General features: G+C 43.4%; 1 protein-coding gene across 1 annotated transcript in view; it reads left to right on the top strand.

Moving 5' to 3' along the window:
• Positions 1 to 16,502, top strand: part of znf521 (zinc finger protein 521) — an 87,619-nt gene extending 71,117 nt beyond the window's left edge. The window contains exons 8-9 of the mRNA XM_086172944.1: positions 5,801 to 5,916; positions 16,332 to 16,502. Coding sequence (XP_086029070.1) covers positions 5,801 to 5,916; positions 16,332 to 16,361 — 146 coding nt within the window. The 3' untranslated portion in view covers positions 16,362 to 16,502. The remainder of the gene's footprint in view (positions 1 to 5,800; positions 5,917 to 16,331) is intronic.

Raw genomic sequence — 16,502 nt, 5'->3', positions numbered from 1 at the left:
TCCGGGCAAACACACGTGCGCGTTACAGGTAACGATCCACTGAGCACGTGAGAGATGGCTTCTTCGTGCACGTCCACTCCAAAGCCATTTTCATCCTCAAAAAAGCAAAGCTTTGCATTTCCAAGCTGTCTCCGAGTGTTAAAAGGTAAATGGGCTCTAAATGAGTTTGAAAAGGTCATGAAGCAGGTCAGCGAGAGCTGAGAAGAGTTTGCTGCATGTGGCTTTTTATTTAGTCAAACTGCCTCCAAATCAAGGCCTAAGAGGTGTCATAAGGTTAAAGGGGAGGAAGGCGCAGAGCAGGGGGAAGACAGTGTGAGCTGAGGGGAAATGGGGGAAGGAGATGTGGGGAAAGAAGAGGACATGTGCTAATTGTGGATGGCAGTGGTGCTGATAGCTGTAATGATCTCATCTGTCTCTGTGCATGTAGGTGGAAGGACCGGACTCCTCTTGAGAGGCTAGCGCCCTCCTTCAGTGTCAACAGGGTTAACTATCTCTATAATGAAATCTGCAAAGTCGTTAACTTCAGCTCTTCACTCTTTCTCCCTTCTCAGCTCTTTACTCTTCTTCACACTTTTGGGTCTGAAGCTCATTTCCTGCACATAAACCATTTCTACCCTTCACCCAACAATCTCATTTGCCCTCTCTCAACTTAGTAAGTCATAAGACAGCATTAAATGATATTTGACGCACAGTTATTATTTTCCGCATTTTTCTCCCTTTTTCCGCCTTCCGACTCCACCTGCTAAACTCCCTGGTAATTTTCCTCTTCCCTCCACCGCTCTACACCTTCTCCTCTGTTTGACTTCTCATTACTGTTTTGGCCTTATCTCTCTTTTAGCCGAAGCCTATTGATATATCCCCACCCTGAGCCCCCACCCCCCCCTCCTCCCCAACCCCTCACAGGGATCTGGGCATTTAATATACAGAGCATGCCTCCTTCATCTGAGCCTTCATTTTCCACCACCGGCTTTGACAGACAGGTCCCCCCTCTCCCTCCGCGTCCATATCGATCACGACGCATGAAAGAGAGGGATGCTGGGAGGAAAAGGGGGGAGGGATAGACAGACTACACCCTCAGGACAGTGGTCGCAGAGCAGACAGACAGATGGGTGAAGGCCCACGGTTGTGGTGGGGAAAGTAGGCTGTGGAGGGTATGGATGACAGAAAGGCCTCCCTCTGTTGGGGATGCAGGTGACAGGCAGACTAAAGTCAGAGTACTCTGAGGAAAAGGAGAAATTGAGAGATTGGCTGACAGCTGTCCTTGAATATATTTCTTCAACTTCGGCTCGGTACGAAGCCGGGAAACCGTTCTGACTAATTATTTTGCTCGATGTTAGCAGACTTGTGTGCTATTTGTTTAATGTGTTTACGGTCATTAGTTTTTTCATTAGTAAGTCATTAGTCATTTAAATTTTCCTATATGGAGCAGAGGCACCTCTGAAAATTTCCACTTTTTTGCAAAAATTTGCAAAATTTAAAGGGGAATATTGTAACCTTGAAAACAAGCCAGCGACAGTCGTACTTTATGTAATTTGTACCTCAACAGGTAATAGTCAGTAAAGCAGATCTCCTCCAAACTCTATCTGGATATCTGAAGTTTTCATTTATTTAAAGCCAGTTGCATCCAAAATGTTTTATCTGACTAAATATTGAATGTTTGTGAACCCTAGCGATTGTTGCAATCAACTTGTAATTTGAGCCCTCTGGTTTAGTTCCTTCTTCACCCCAACACATGAACAACATCCACATTACTGCTGAGGTTACACCGATCCATACGTGAGCCCCACACTTAACCTCGCTAATGAACAAGATCCGAATATATTGAAACTCTTTCATTTCAAAGCTTTTTTTATAATGTCTCTTGACATCGATGATGTTTCAATTTTTTTACTTATGACCAACTTTCTGATAAGATGCTACTTCCTATTAGTTTGGAATGAGGTGTATGAGATGTAGGTGGTTGTCAAAGTTACAATTTTGCAATTATATGGTATTTCAGAACTGCTACCAATACTTAATATTGTATTGGGGTCAGTGTGTATTTTAAAAGCACATATGATTGAGATGAAATCAATGTATATGTATCAAATATACTGTACTATGAAATGTCAGCCAGATGAATTGAGCATTTACTTTTTTGAAAATGTGATATTTTACTCGTACCTAGAACGACTGTCACGCAACTAAGTGTTGGAAGTGACTTTCACTGCAAATTCACCCGATTAACATTAGTCATTCTTTGTTTTAAAAGATCATAACCACTAAATGCTCATTTTAAATTTTTTATATCCTGTCTGACCCAAAACACAATGGGAGGCATGGACTGTCATTCTTTTGACATACATGACTATCCTTAATCTACACTGAAGGGAACAGAGAAAGGACAAATTGTACCGTATAACAGCGGTGAAAAGTATGCGGAAAAGTAAGTCATAGATAGTAGATGAGGGGAGACAAAATAGAGGAGAAAAGGAGACAAAACTTAGAGGAAGCTGAGAAGGTTGCAACTGGCAAGTTTGGATGTGAGATGAAAGAAGGAAGAGGAGGAGGAAAAGAGAACTGTGTAAGGGAGGGAGGGTAAACGGAGAGAGGTCCATAAGCCCCTGGATGATGAGAGAGAGGCTGACTCTCCCAGGACAGATTTGACAGGTTTCAGAAGTGGGGGAGCCTGCAGCTAGAAGTGTCTGCTTGCACCCTTAGGAGCAGCAGCAAGGGCTGGTGTGGAAATTGTGATTGGGAATATGTGCTTAAGACAAACAAAACAGAAGAAAGTGTGTCTGATGAAAGTGGTGTTTTTGTGTGTGTGTGTGTGTGTGTGTGTGTGTGTGCGTGTGTGTGTGTGCGTGTGTGCGCGCGCAAGCATGTGCACTTGTGCATGTGTGTCACAGCATGAAATACAAACTTGAAAAACTACAGGATGCTCTGTCTTCCAAGTCTGCATGAATCCTACAAATAAGATTGTTTAATTAATTAGGTGTTTATTTCTTACACAGAATTTGCTTGTGAATGTGTATACGTTGGAAGTTTAAATCAAAAAGGCAGAAGTGGTTTAGCCCTAACCTAAAATCCTTGAATACAACTCACAGCTAACTTGTCTGTGTTGCCTGAGAACACTTGGAACAGCCTCTGCATTGTGAGCTGTTGGATTAAGCAGAGACAAACACATGTAGGCTAGACGAATAAATAAATGAAAAGTAGAAAGGGGGGAAAAAGGATAAACTTTTTTTTCCTCCCTGCACAAACAGCTTAGTATTGGTGCAGTGCAGCCTGCAGAGAGCACCACCCTGCCAAAATAAAGATGAGCTGGGGCCTGTAGTATAGGAGATGTCTGCCATGGGCAGCCCCTGAGATCTAATCAGAGGGCTTAATATCCCCCACAGCGAGGAGACCTTGGCCCCTCAGCCCCCTCAGCCCTGACACCCCTGACGCCCAACCCGTCTCAGCACTCTGTTCAGCTCTGCTCTGCTCTGGCTCCACAGCCAACAAACTCCGCAAAGTTCTCTCTCTCTTCCCCCCCCATTCTCTCTCTTTCTCAGTAGGGGGAGACACAATGGCCAGCCACTGATCCTGTTTGGATGTGGTTTTGGATTATTTCTTCCCTGTTTTCTATGTCCTCATTTTAACCCTCTGGGAAGACATGCTGCTGTTCTTCCTCTAAATGGCCATTGAAATGGTATATTTAGGCTTTGGCCGATGTCGAGCTAAATAGCAACACAATGCCCCCTGATTGCCCAATTCAGTTTATTCCTTTATTATAAGTGCCATGCTAATTTCAAAAATAATGCTGAAGACATAATAAGCGCCTAAATTGTAATTCTCACCTCTAATTAAAGTTTCACGGTAATTTATACATACATGGTTTTTACGCCGCCTTTTTAAATAATGCACATGGCTCATGCCCGTGTCAGAAATGACCAATTTATACCAGCTGGAAAGCTGCCGAAATGTTTTATCGCAAAGGAAATCAGTCACATTATCCCGCGGCTTCAATTTCTACACATGTATCAGGGCTTTATTTGCGTATGTATGCATGTTGAGTTAAGCTGATATACACATGCAGTCACAGATCAAACGTGTCCCTTTGTGGAAGTAGAACAGGCGTCAATGTAAACAGTGAGAAACGGATATCTTGTCATTTCAATTGTGTTTTGCCCTATTGTACAGTATTTGAAGACCCCCCCAAGTCTCCAATCCATTTTTATTTTTGCCGTATTGAATTTTTCCTCCTCTAACCAAAGACATAATGAAGGCTTCCTGCAGCTGTGGTGACCTGCTACTGTTTAGTATATGCAGACAAAACACAGCAAAAGAAAAAAAAAAATCTATCCTGTATTGGCACATTTTCCTTTCATAGCATGAATTCCCCACAAAGAAAATTGTCATCATTTTTGGCGCATAACTGTGGCACAAATATGCATAATGCTAAGGCCTTAACCTCGGGCGGAAATGTTTCATAGCAGACCGTAAAATCAGCCCTCTATCTACGATTATGTTTATCTTTATATTGCTTTGGTCATTAGTTTCAGGAATGAACCATGGAGTTGTTGTCCACGAGAGGAGGTTTGTTAATTTCTGGTTTACAGAGATGAAACGGTAGCTTTGTTTCTGAGACAGATGTCACCCAAGCATTAGCAATCGGAAAGTGTCGCCAGAGCATGTCTACTCTCGATCTAAACTTTTATTTCCCAGGTCAGGAGTGTGACATTCAATGAAGCAGAGTGTGTCTCAAGTGTGTGCAGCTCAATAATTAATAACTGTACTCCCAGGTGAGCTGGAATTGGGACACGATAATGTTAGAGCCCTGCCATGAGGCTGTAATGACCCCAAAGCCATCTCAAACAGTCACCTCACCCTTTGTGCCTGCTCCTTTCCCTTCCTCTACAGTGGCTCTACGGTGAATGCATTAGAAGAGCGGTTATTTTGAGCTGTAAGAAATTCAAATGAACCCCCCACACACACACACACACACACACACACACACACCCGAACTTTTCCAGAGCATCCAGACCTTTGAGATTAGACAGCCATCCTTAAAGCACAAGGGTCTGGGATAACAAACGGCATGTTTGAAGTGCTCCTCAGAGAATGTGGAGACACAAACACCCACACACATTTAAGATACATACACTCAAGACTCACACCATTGCCTCCCCCCCAGCAGTGCAGTGTGGACTATGGCTTAATTAAAGCACAAATATATGGTATATGTTTTAAGTGCCAGCGAGTTGTGTGTTTATATGATAGTGAATGTAGTCTGTGTCTGCATGAATAAGTAGTGCAACACCATGAATATTTATATTGTCAATATAATTAGCCATGTAGACTAATGGAGGCCATGTTTTGCACTTGAAGCCATGCCAATTTTTGTGGTTGTTTATTTTCCGGCTTGTTGTTCCCACAGTAGTGCTAAATAAAGAGCATCATTATTCCCAAAACATTATACATTTGGTAGCTTTAATAGCATGAATATGACCAGTGCACTCACGCTGTTAACATCTAATGATTTTCTTATTGTATATCTCATCACAATGTTTTTATGTTGTTAATAGTACTTTCATTGGTTTTTAATTAAGTTGCTTTACTTTCAACCTGACATTGTCTGCAAGTTTTTATTCAGGCAAATACAATTATGACGTTGCCTTTGTTCCCCTCATGCATGCTCTGCATTCATTTACAAAAGTGGAGTGAAAAAACATTTACTGTATCTTAAGTACATCCTGGACAAAATGTCTTTCCAGCATTCACTCACGTGTACACTTTACTTTGTCTCTCCGATTGCTCGTCTCCTCTATGTGAGCAGTGTTTGTCCAGGCCAACAAGCTCCAGCAGCACATCTTCTCTGCCCACGGCCAAGAGGATAAGATCTATGACTGCTCGCAGTGCCCGCAGAAGTTCTTCTTCCAGACAGAGTTACAGGTGAGCTCCGGGCCGAGGAGGAAAAGGGGCTTCCGGCGGAAACCGAGACGGCGGAATCACACGAGGCGGCTTAACAAACACCACTTTTTCGACTGTGGCTATCCCCTCCACCCCGGATGGGATGAGAGAATCAGAGGGAATTATTTCGGTCTGTTCTAAAACTCATTTGTGATGTTCAGATATGATTTGATTTGCTTATTAGACCAGCAGAGCACTAAAATATCTGGAATTAGAGGATTAGCGGAATGCTCGTTTTTGAAGAGGTAATTACATACAGTGCAGAGGCAAAAACACAGTTGAATCAATATGCCTGCATCTCTTCTTCTCTTCTCCTAATCACAAAGGAGGCCTCTTAGCTAAATATGAGCTTTGTCCTCTGGGAGACCATATCTGCCCTTCAACAAAGTTAGTAGTTGGACTTATGAACTTGCAATGTTAGAGAGATAATCCATTTTCTAGAAATCTTTTCCTTTGGTCCTTTGGGAAGTGGAAAAAAAAATGAAACAGACCTTATTTTATTATTTCACTTCGTTGGTGTTTTCAAGCGGCTCAATTTTGATGGGGGTGGGTTGGGGGGGGGGAGGTTCTCATAAACATAACGCGCTTATCGTATGCCTTTCTATTACCTTCTGGAGACTGAATTATTAAAATCTGAGTGGCTTATGAACCACCTTGTTAGGTCCGCTCTCTGAAATTTTTCTTAATATGCCTTAAAGAGCAAAGAGAAAACTCCGAGACTAAAACCTGGATTAGCAGCTCTGGTTGTTAGCAGGCAGCCAGAGGAGGTATCCAGAGCTTGGCTGACCATTGATCATCAGTGATTTTCATATTGAGGTTCATGTTGTAAACACAGCAGTGTGTGTCTGCCAGGAGGAAGGTGAATGTGATCATTATCTTCTGGTCATTTGAGCACTGAAACCATGAATAAAACAAGTCCCGATTCATCATAGAGAAGGTTATTAAATAAGCCCCGTGCTTTGCCAAACTTCCACTGAGGAGTCTTTTAATAGATACCAAGGCCTCGTACTCAATCACTGCAACCAGCATTTCTATATAGTTGCGTTAGATACCTGTAAACAAACTCAAATAACCAGGGGATGTTTCCCTACTTTTTGTTTGACAATTTTTGGAATTAAGTGATCTCTACACCCCCCGGGGGTCGCGTTCCTCGCGTGATTATATCGCTTTACGCTTTGCGTAAAGAGACAAGAGCGGAACATGAAAGACCTATGGCACTTTGTTGTGAAATGAGAGGCCATGAAAGAAAGAATGAGACGGAGGATAAGACAATCGTAATGCTCAGCCTGCGCCGTCCTCCGAAGAAAGTCCCGAAAGAGTTTGTACTTTGGCTTCCTTCGACTTGCGCGGCATGGGCGCGCGCATGTTTTTCGTAACATTCAGACACATCTACGGCGCTGGCGCGTGACCGAGAATGATTCCTCTTGTCCGAGAACACACACAAATTTCTACACTTACGCTTCCTTGTTTGAGTTCTTAAGCGGCAACTCCTGAACTTGGTACCGGTGTTTTGTTTTGTTTGTTTTTTAACTTTTGGTTTGTTTGCTTCATTTCCCATGTATCACACTTCAAAATGTCTCACTGACACGGGGCAGTCGTTTGTCAGTCTGTCTGAAGTGGAATTGTCTTCCAGCAGTGAGAGAAGTGGAAGCATTCTCTGTTTGCCAGGTCTTGAATTTGGAGTTTCTCCCTTTTTCTCCCTGACACTCTGGCCCGCTCGCAGGCTGCCAGGGCTCCTCATCTCTCACAGTAGTTGGAAGGGTCAAAGGGCCAGTACAAGCTGGGAGAAGGAGCGGCGAGAGGGAAGCTGCCGCGGCAGGTAAAGGGAAGCAGGAACGATATTTTATTAATTTGCTGCTGAGATCCTGAAACAGACCAAAGGCTGTGACAGGTATCCAGTGCACCGCTCCACATCCTCCCCCACCGCCTCCCCCCGTGAACTCTACCCTGCGAGGGGCTAGCCAATTTTCGCCAGCCTGTCGAGATGGATGATGGGAGAGCATCCGTCTAATCAGCCCTCTCAGGACCCCCCGCCCAGCCACCCCCCTCAGACTGGCCAGATTGACTGGCTCCTGGGCCTGTGTGCCCCAGAATCAAGATTCCAAAGGAGAATAATCTCTCATGCTCTCCCTCTCTCCGCTTGCATTTCTCTTTCCTCTTTCTCACATAGACAAAAAATAAGCACTGAGATGCATAGACCACCATTCCCCATGACATTCTCTAGAGGAAACCCCTGCACCATCACACACGCTCAAACAGCCTTCACCCCGTGCATCGCTCTCCCTCACCCCATTAAAATATGGAGCGAAGTCTAGATATTTCATGAGGTGCTGATGGGGAGGGCAAGTGGGCTCGCTGTGCTGTGCTCTCGCTGACCCTCAACTACTGGCCACCCCTTGAGCAACTGGGAGACATAGCTTCGCTATATATTTTTTTTCCCCGCAAATAAGATTCATTGCCCTTTTTATTGAAAAAAGCAGGCCCGCTCTTGCTGGGTTCTGACTATAGCCACTTTGAAATGTGTGACTTGATAACAAATTTCCCTTTCCCTTTGCGTTGGCTTCAGATACAGTAGCTTTTCACACTGCAGAAAGGAACTGAGCCACTGACAATGCTGCTTGGCTGGATTAATTAGCCAGATTCATTAACTGATGGATGTGAAGTATTAGCCGCAGCTTAAGTCTGACATTTCTCTGAGTGCAGTTCATTTGCAAAGAAATACATAAGTTCAGCTCCTCTTGCAATGCGGTGTACTGCAGGGCAGCAATCGGAGGCTTCTCTTCCAGTGATCCCAATTCCTCCGAAGACAAGATTGAAGTTACACAACAGAGTCGAGGATATTTTCTGCATAAGATTCCCTTGTTCCCTTTAAGCTCGGCTGTCTTTTTATTGCCTCCGTCCTCTGGTTTCATTATCATTCCTTGGAAGTGACATGAGATTATAAGTCATGTGTTAAGTCATGCTGCAATCAGCGGACGAGCAGAAGGATTTGAGTACTGTATAACTTCTCTCTCCGCAGATGCCTGCAGGTACCTTAATTGGAGTATCTTTTAAAAGGATCCCTTCAAAGACAATCCAAAGATCCCTGGCCTTAATGAGTGCTGAAAGTGACAAGAGCACATCTGCATCAACCGAGGTTTTCTTCTCCCTTTGTGATAGCTATTATTGCCAAGCTGTGACCAATTCCACTGCTTTAATTAAGCATATTTATGGGGTTCATGGTCATCGGGTCAGTGTAAACAGCCGTACAGTGGCCATCTAAGACGAGACGGGGAGCAAACCAGGGATGGAATGTCTAAGTAAAAAGAAAGGAAATATTTTGAGGGCAAAAAAGAGGGATCGGTCAAATGTTTGGCAGCAAGAATGATTTTCTCATCGTGGGTAATTGATGGGATTTCAAAGTTGATTTTAGGAACAGCGGCTCTTGAGAAAAATCCCGTCAGATCCTTTACCTCTTCTCTTCCGATAAGATCTGTGTAGCTCCGCACAATTAGGAACTACACCAGCCTTATTCCCTTGGAGGTTTTTGTTTTCTTTTTTTTCCCCGCAAATCTAAGCTATGCCCCTAAAAATGCCCCAACTGCCCCATGTCCCAAAAGTGTCAGACAAAAGCAAAGCTTTATATGTTTGTCCCTGAGCGACTCTCAAACACCCCATTTTCTCTGAATATCTTGATCTTCCGAGTATGACAGCTCTTCATACGTTTGAAAGTTGTATATGTATTTTTTTTCCCTTTTATATGACAACTTGTTTTCTTCTTCATCACCCCAGGTGCTCAGAATTCTGTCACCATTTCAAAAAGTTGCACTACAAAATAAAAGAACAATGAATTGGAAAAAAAAAAAAAAAAAAAAAAAAGGTGGTTGTGAGGAGCCATCATTAATATTTAAGCTTATTTGTAATTATGTACAACATTGTACACACATTGCTCTGCACTGTAAATGGGGACATAAACACCCTTAGATGAGTAGTGATGTATCAAAATTGTGGTGTTCTAGTTTTGTCGGTGGATCAGAATTAGACAGCGTGACAGACCTAATGATCCTGGGAGGATAGTCTCCCTCTTAGTGAGTGCATCTGAGTATGCGTTTGTGTGTATACATTCGTGTGCATGCTCTATGTATTTGTCTTTGTCTCTGTCTCTCTCAGGGTCTCATATGTGTATGCAAAGACAATGTCTGGGGGGAGACATGACAAAAACTCCCAGAAGCCTTTGAGCTGTGCTTTTTTTCTTTTTCCTCTGTTGCACCACGAGGGAAAGTCAAATCCAAACAAAGCGGAGATGCCTGGTGTACTGTGCTAGAATCCATCACCAGATCCCTTCCTGAAACATGTCTCCTTTTGTTTTTTTTTTTGTTGACTTTTTAAGCAATGTTGATAAATACCATGTTTAGGAGTTCTCGTGAAATTCACCACAGGTTTAATTTCACTGTCTGCAGTGATTCTATATTCAAGAGGGTATTCTGTTGTTGATGTTACCAAAATGTACCAAAGGCCAAAATGAAGAATCGTTCCCTCTTGAATTGTATATTCACACATCAAAAAATACACAAAGCGACTTCAACCGATACAGAAGACGATGGCGAATTACACCCGTCGTCAGTCAGTTTAGGGGTTCCTTTTCTCGATTCTCGAACGTTTCCTCCTTGATTGAGGTGGAAAGAACAGCGGGGATTAAGTCTCACCTTCTCCGAGAAGCGCGAAGATGTAGGAGAGAATACGGTTCTTCTGAAAAATCTCTGCATCGGCGAAGTAACATATCAAACAATGTGGTCGGAGGGGGTCTCTGTAGCGTCTCTAGTCAACGTCTGTCCCCGACTGAAGTGGTTAAATGTGAGAGTAATTGTGTTTTGTTTCTGGGACTGGCATGTGGAACCCTATGGACCCTATCTCCCTCCCAGTGACAGGCAGAGATCCTCCCCCCTCGCTCTGTCTAATTAGAGGATGTAGCCCTGGGCTCATGTCCCAGGAAGACCCATCCCCCTCCCAAGATGGCTCCCTTAAGAAAGCCCTTAATTGGGTTCTTTAGTCATAGTGTTCATTTTGGCTGGAAAGGCATCTGTGTGTTGCTATCACCTCTGAATAGTTTTTGTCGCTCTCTTGTTTTTTCCCTCCTCTTTTTTTTCTTCCTCACACTGCCCCTCTCTATGTCTTTCCCTCTCCCCGTCTCCCACCCTCTCCTCACTTAATGAGGCCCCATAATAACACAGCAGTTGTGCAGTTGTTTTGCTACCTCAGTCAAACAGCGGGATCACTGCATAGCGTGTTTCTAGTACCATTCACTTGTCTACTTAGACAGGGTAATGAGTATCATTTGAAGCAACAAAGCACCAGCCTACAAAAAAAAGTGTTCTGTCATCTCCACTTCCACCTCAGAAGTATTCGGGTGGGCAAGTCAGACATCTAATCAAAGCATTTTATGTATTGTCTTTTTGTTATTTTATAAAAGTGTTCACGGTGAATACCATTAGATCCAAAGTGACATGCGTTGAAGACAACGAAATACATGGTTGTTTCCCGGCTTGTGCTTTTACTACTATATGACCGTGACTCCCCGGGCGTCTCACTTCAAACAAGACAGTCTGTTACCAAGGAGACCGGGCCGTTTGTGGCGCAACATTGTTTGGGGTCAACCCTCCCCACGGCCTGATAAGTGATGACTGTGGAGAATGCCAACTGCTGTATTATTTATTTATTTGATGGTGTTCTTCATTGGCTAAACTAGCCAGCAGTAAGCCTGGCCTGAGGTCAAAGCAGGAAAAGATTACAGTAGAGAATCCACAAAGGGAGGACCGAGTCAATACTGGACCAAGTTCAACACGCCATTAAAGATCGAGGCTGAACACCACTCTTGTCTTTTTTCCCGAACGCCAGGAAAACTCTAAAACACAACAGCAGAATTTTCACAGATAACTACAGACGCAGTGCAGTGATCGGTTATCGGAGTCGCGGTTCATCTTAGTCTGAGGCACTCAGACATTACAACAGCATAGGTGAGCTTGAATAACTTTCCCCCATCATCTTATTTGGAGCGCTGTAGAAAGACCACAGTTCCTTTGTTTCAGTATCATTTTGTGATGTTCTCTTATGTGTTAATTAAATTCCTGAGTGATGACTACGGGTACCCAGCGGTCTCAGTGGTTTCGTGTTACAGTTACTGTGCTCCAGATGCAGCTACGTATGCAGACCTACTGTTTACCATGCAGTAAAGGACAGACTCTCTGCACAGGCTCATACTTTTAATCAGTGCTTAGAGGGGGATATGTACACTTTTGACTGTTCCTTCAAATTTTTGGTTTATAGATCAACTAAACAAGACACTTGAGCAGCAGGAGGTTAAGTAATGTGCTTGATTTGTCTAATGAAAATGTCTCTTTAATGGCTAATCTTTACGGGGAGCGAGTAACAATTTATGATAAAAAATGTCATCATGAATGCTAATTGATGCATAATCATAGTTATCTACAAAAACATGTATAAAAACAGATCTAGCCATGAATTGAATGATGATTCGCTTTTACAATGTTTTGATAGTGTTAAATAATAATATTGTGGACCGTGCCTCGTCACAAGATTAACCGTGGGAAATCGACCTTTATTCACATTCGTCTATATATTTTTGTCTACACAAATGATTCAAAAATGCGAGGTCATCAATGTCATCGGAAGTAACAGAGATTTTTGATCAAATAATTTTTACGCAAAAGAATTGCAAACCTCTTCACATTTTGTCACTAAACCCTTTACTTCAGCATGTACAAAACTCTCATTGAATAAGATCCTTAATTGTTTAGGTAATCATACTCAAACTTGTTCAAATAAATAATTGTATTAAAAAAAAAAAAAAAAGACTGATGCTTTAAAACGCATCAGTTACTGTCTCATGAAGCCAGAATTTATGAAGTATTGATTTCAAGTGATAATGAAAAATGATAAATACAAATCTTCACCTTGCACCGGATATTTCAACTTTCAAATCGCAAACAGGAACAGTTGAGCAACTTTTTGATTTGTTACTTTAGATTGGATAGATACTTGGCTTTTGTATTATTTAGTATTCTCATATAGAAAGAACCTTGTCATTAATTCTCTATGGTTACTGCAGCCCCGACTGTTGTTGCTTTCTTGGAACATAGGAGAACTGTAATGCATTTTACAGGTCTGATCCACTCCGGTGTAAACCGCACACCGCAATCCTTCTTGGTTATCGTTGAAAGCCATTCTTTTAGAAGTTTCTATTGCTCACTCAGCTCTCTAACACCGAGATAAAGCCTCAATTTAGGGTTACATGCTGGATATCGCCAGTTAGACATGCAGACCCAGTGCACTTAACATGTGCTCTGCAGGTATTAACATTTTACTAATCAAACATTGTTTGTGTTGCCACTAAGCCTTACATCTTCTCTCTTTGAAGTTGGACAATGGGTGGATTGTCTTTAACACCGCTCGCACAGATGAAAGGGATAATGTGTCTTCTAGTCCACTGGCCTTCCTCTGCAGAGCTGATGTAAGAGATGCACCTCAGTTGCCTCACTGGAGACTGGGTGCTCACGATGCAATGGGAAACAACACAAATGATTAGATAATAAATTAACTCCCTGGTGTAGTACCACTTGCTCTTCCCTGATCATTACCCCTTTTTTTTTTTTACCTTTCCCCCTTTGCAGTGCCGTTAACATGTTGCACCTGTTTGCATGGGTACACAAGACCCCTGTCAGGCATTTCCCCCTCTTCTACTACCCCTGAGGGTGTTGCAGTAGGGTGATGTAATCAGATGAAAGGGGTGGTTTAGTAGTGGCATATATATGAGAGAATAGAGGAAGAGGAAGCAGCGGGCTGTGAGTTAGTGGAGACGGTCTTCATAAAGGAGAAGCGGGCGCGTGTTATTGATCAGAGCAAAATTTAATTTAGTGGAGAATTGACTTCTTTGCTGTACCTGAACACTGCTGGTAACTGGGCCCTGCAGCAGGCCTGTGTGGCCAGCAGGTGGTTGAAAGGATTGAGGAGGAGATTAAGGGTTGGATAGAACGGAAGGAAATGGATGATGAGGGGAATGGCTAAGTTTCAGGGGGAATAGGATGGCATTGAAGGAGGGAGTTGAGATGAGAGCTAAAAGGCTTAATGGAGGGCATCTAATCCTAAATTGCAGTGAATCTGGTGTGACACCATTAGTGACATCCTCCATGCTGGAGCACTGGACATTTTGATCATTTTCTTGCGTAAGCTGTGAGTGGTGAAGGTATTTAACTTGAAAAACTTGACAAAGTTGAAGATTAAAAAAGTGAGTTTCCACACTTTATTGTTTCCTTTCGCATACACAGAAGAGTTTATCACGACACTACGGAGTTTGGTATCCACAGAGATAATGTCATCTGTACCACCCCTTGACACACACACACACACACACACACACACACACACATTTTCCTCTGTTTCCCTTTCTTCTGTATGGCTGCCACAGCCATTTAACACCGTCCTTGAGAAAGGCCTCAGTCAAAAAACTACTGGCATGTTTAAGGAAAAGGTAGAATGCAGTGTGTGTCAGACAGAGCTGGGACATGTAGAGGTGGGAGCCATTCCCCGGAGGGTTTATTTTCCCCTCTAATAGCTGTTACGAGCCCTACATTATATCCAAGGAGCTACATTCCTTTGGGGTCTGCACGCACACACACATACACATACACACACCTAAATGCACTGGCACACTCGCACAAAAGCATGCACACTCAGTTAAGCTCAAATTTTCTCTCTGTCTCCTCCATACACACACACAGAAACTGGCACACACACTCACTCCTAGCCGCTTTGCTCTCTCCGTGTCAATATCCTGCCATTTGAAGTCACGTACTGCAGGGGCTTCTGGGAGTCACCAAGGAGTCAGGCTGATGGGTAATGGGCCGCATTCATTAATAAGGTTGCTGTGCTCCTGTCCCTCCTCAGCAACACCAAGGATGTCTTCACCGGGGAAGGGGGGGTTAGGTGGGGAAAAGGAGCATCCCATGGGGAGTCTCCTCCCAGACTCACTTAAAGGAGCTTTATTTCAGCAAGAAGTGAGGGAGGGAAGTAGAGGAGCTGTCCGGGGCCTTCTCCTTAAGAAAGGAGGGAAAGCAGGGCTCATGCAAGCAACACTAACCCTTCCAGGGGTCACACTCTTGCTCCCCGTCAAACAGCTTATTACCCCACCTGTCGGGAAGTAATCGTCCCAGCTGAAAGGAAAGCTGTCAGGGTGTTAAAATGCTTTATATGGAGGCAACTGAAAGGGTAAAGAGGGGACGAATGAACGCAAGGTAATAGTCATCTCCTAGCATTGCTCTGGAGATTTTGCAACAACAGGACTCAAGGTGACTGCTTTGGCAAACCTGAGGCCACAGTAATCTTTTTAGAACTGTCTCTCCCCCTTGTGTTATTTCAGCTGCTAATCGGCCGGCATGCCATTTTATGTACTCGTGAGCTTGATTATGTGCCCACTCATGTATGTGCGGGACAAAATGTATGCGTGCACTGAGGTGTGTTTGCATGTGTGGGTGTGTGAGTGAGCGAGTGAACAAGTGTATTTGTGCATGCATGCATTGTTATGACTCTGTGACAGGTGTGTCTAGTCCATGCCAGTTTAGAAAGTCCAAGGCCGTGTTTTAAACAGAGCGCAGCAAGTGGGGCATGTAGTTTGCATTAAAGGGATTAGCAGTCACTTCAAAAGATGACCTGGATTTTGCCCACCGGGGACACCAGTTACACACCCCCCTGGTCCACACTCCCTTAAAAGAACCTGGCACAGCTGCCCCACTACAACCACTCTCAACGATCTATTAGTTTGTGTGTGTGGGTGTGGGTGTGGGTGTACATACACATACACGCTTGTGTGCAATTGGCATGCTTGTACGTGTGCCGCATAAGATTTTAAGAAACAACACATCAGAATGATATGGTCGGTTTGTTATTCTGATACAGCGAATTGTGTGCCATTGCAGAAACGCTGTGAACTAAACCACTTTGACTGTTTGTTTTTATTTCCTGCTCTCTACATCTGTGGTGCAAAACTTAAAGGCACTGGTAACAATACCCAAGGACGATATTCCATCCCAGTCGTGTCAGAGCCTGTTTCGCATTTGTTTCCATTGACACAGCCTTTGATTGGGAACCGGTATTTCTGAGGAATAGAAAATTATCTGCCTTTGCGCCAGACTAGGATTTAGCTGTGCTCAATACAACACACAAACGGTATCGATCCACATGCATATCCAACTTACATGCAACGTAATTGGATTTGGACAGTAAAATACCGGTAACGATGGTGCCTTAATGTTAAAAAAAATGTGAAACAAAACGATCTGTTTGTGCGTGGGTGTGTCCGCTTGTGTGTGTGATCGTAAATTTTATTTTGTTTTTACATCTTGCAGAACCACGCGTTGACTCAGCACAGCAGCTAACATGGCAAATGAAGAGGATCACATGACATATATATGATGCGTCACAACCAGTTACCATCAGTTTCCCACAGACAGTGTTGCACTGAACTTTTGATTCAGTCACACCACCAGGAGTCATGCCACAACAAGAAAAAAGAAAAA

Source organism: Fistularia commersonii, chromosome 25 (genome assembly GCF_037954325.1).
Source record: "Fistularia commersonii isolate RoL2024-O1a breed Wild chromosome 25, RoL_Fcom_v1.0, whole genome shotgun sequence".
Lineage (NCBI taxonomy): Eukaryota > Metazoa > Chordata > Actinopteri > Syngnathiformes > Fistulariidae > Fistularia > Fistularia commersonii.
This window is presented reverse-complemented; position numbering and strand designations above follow the sequence as displayed.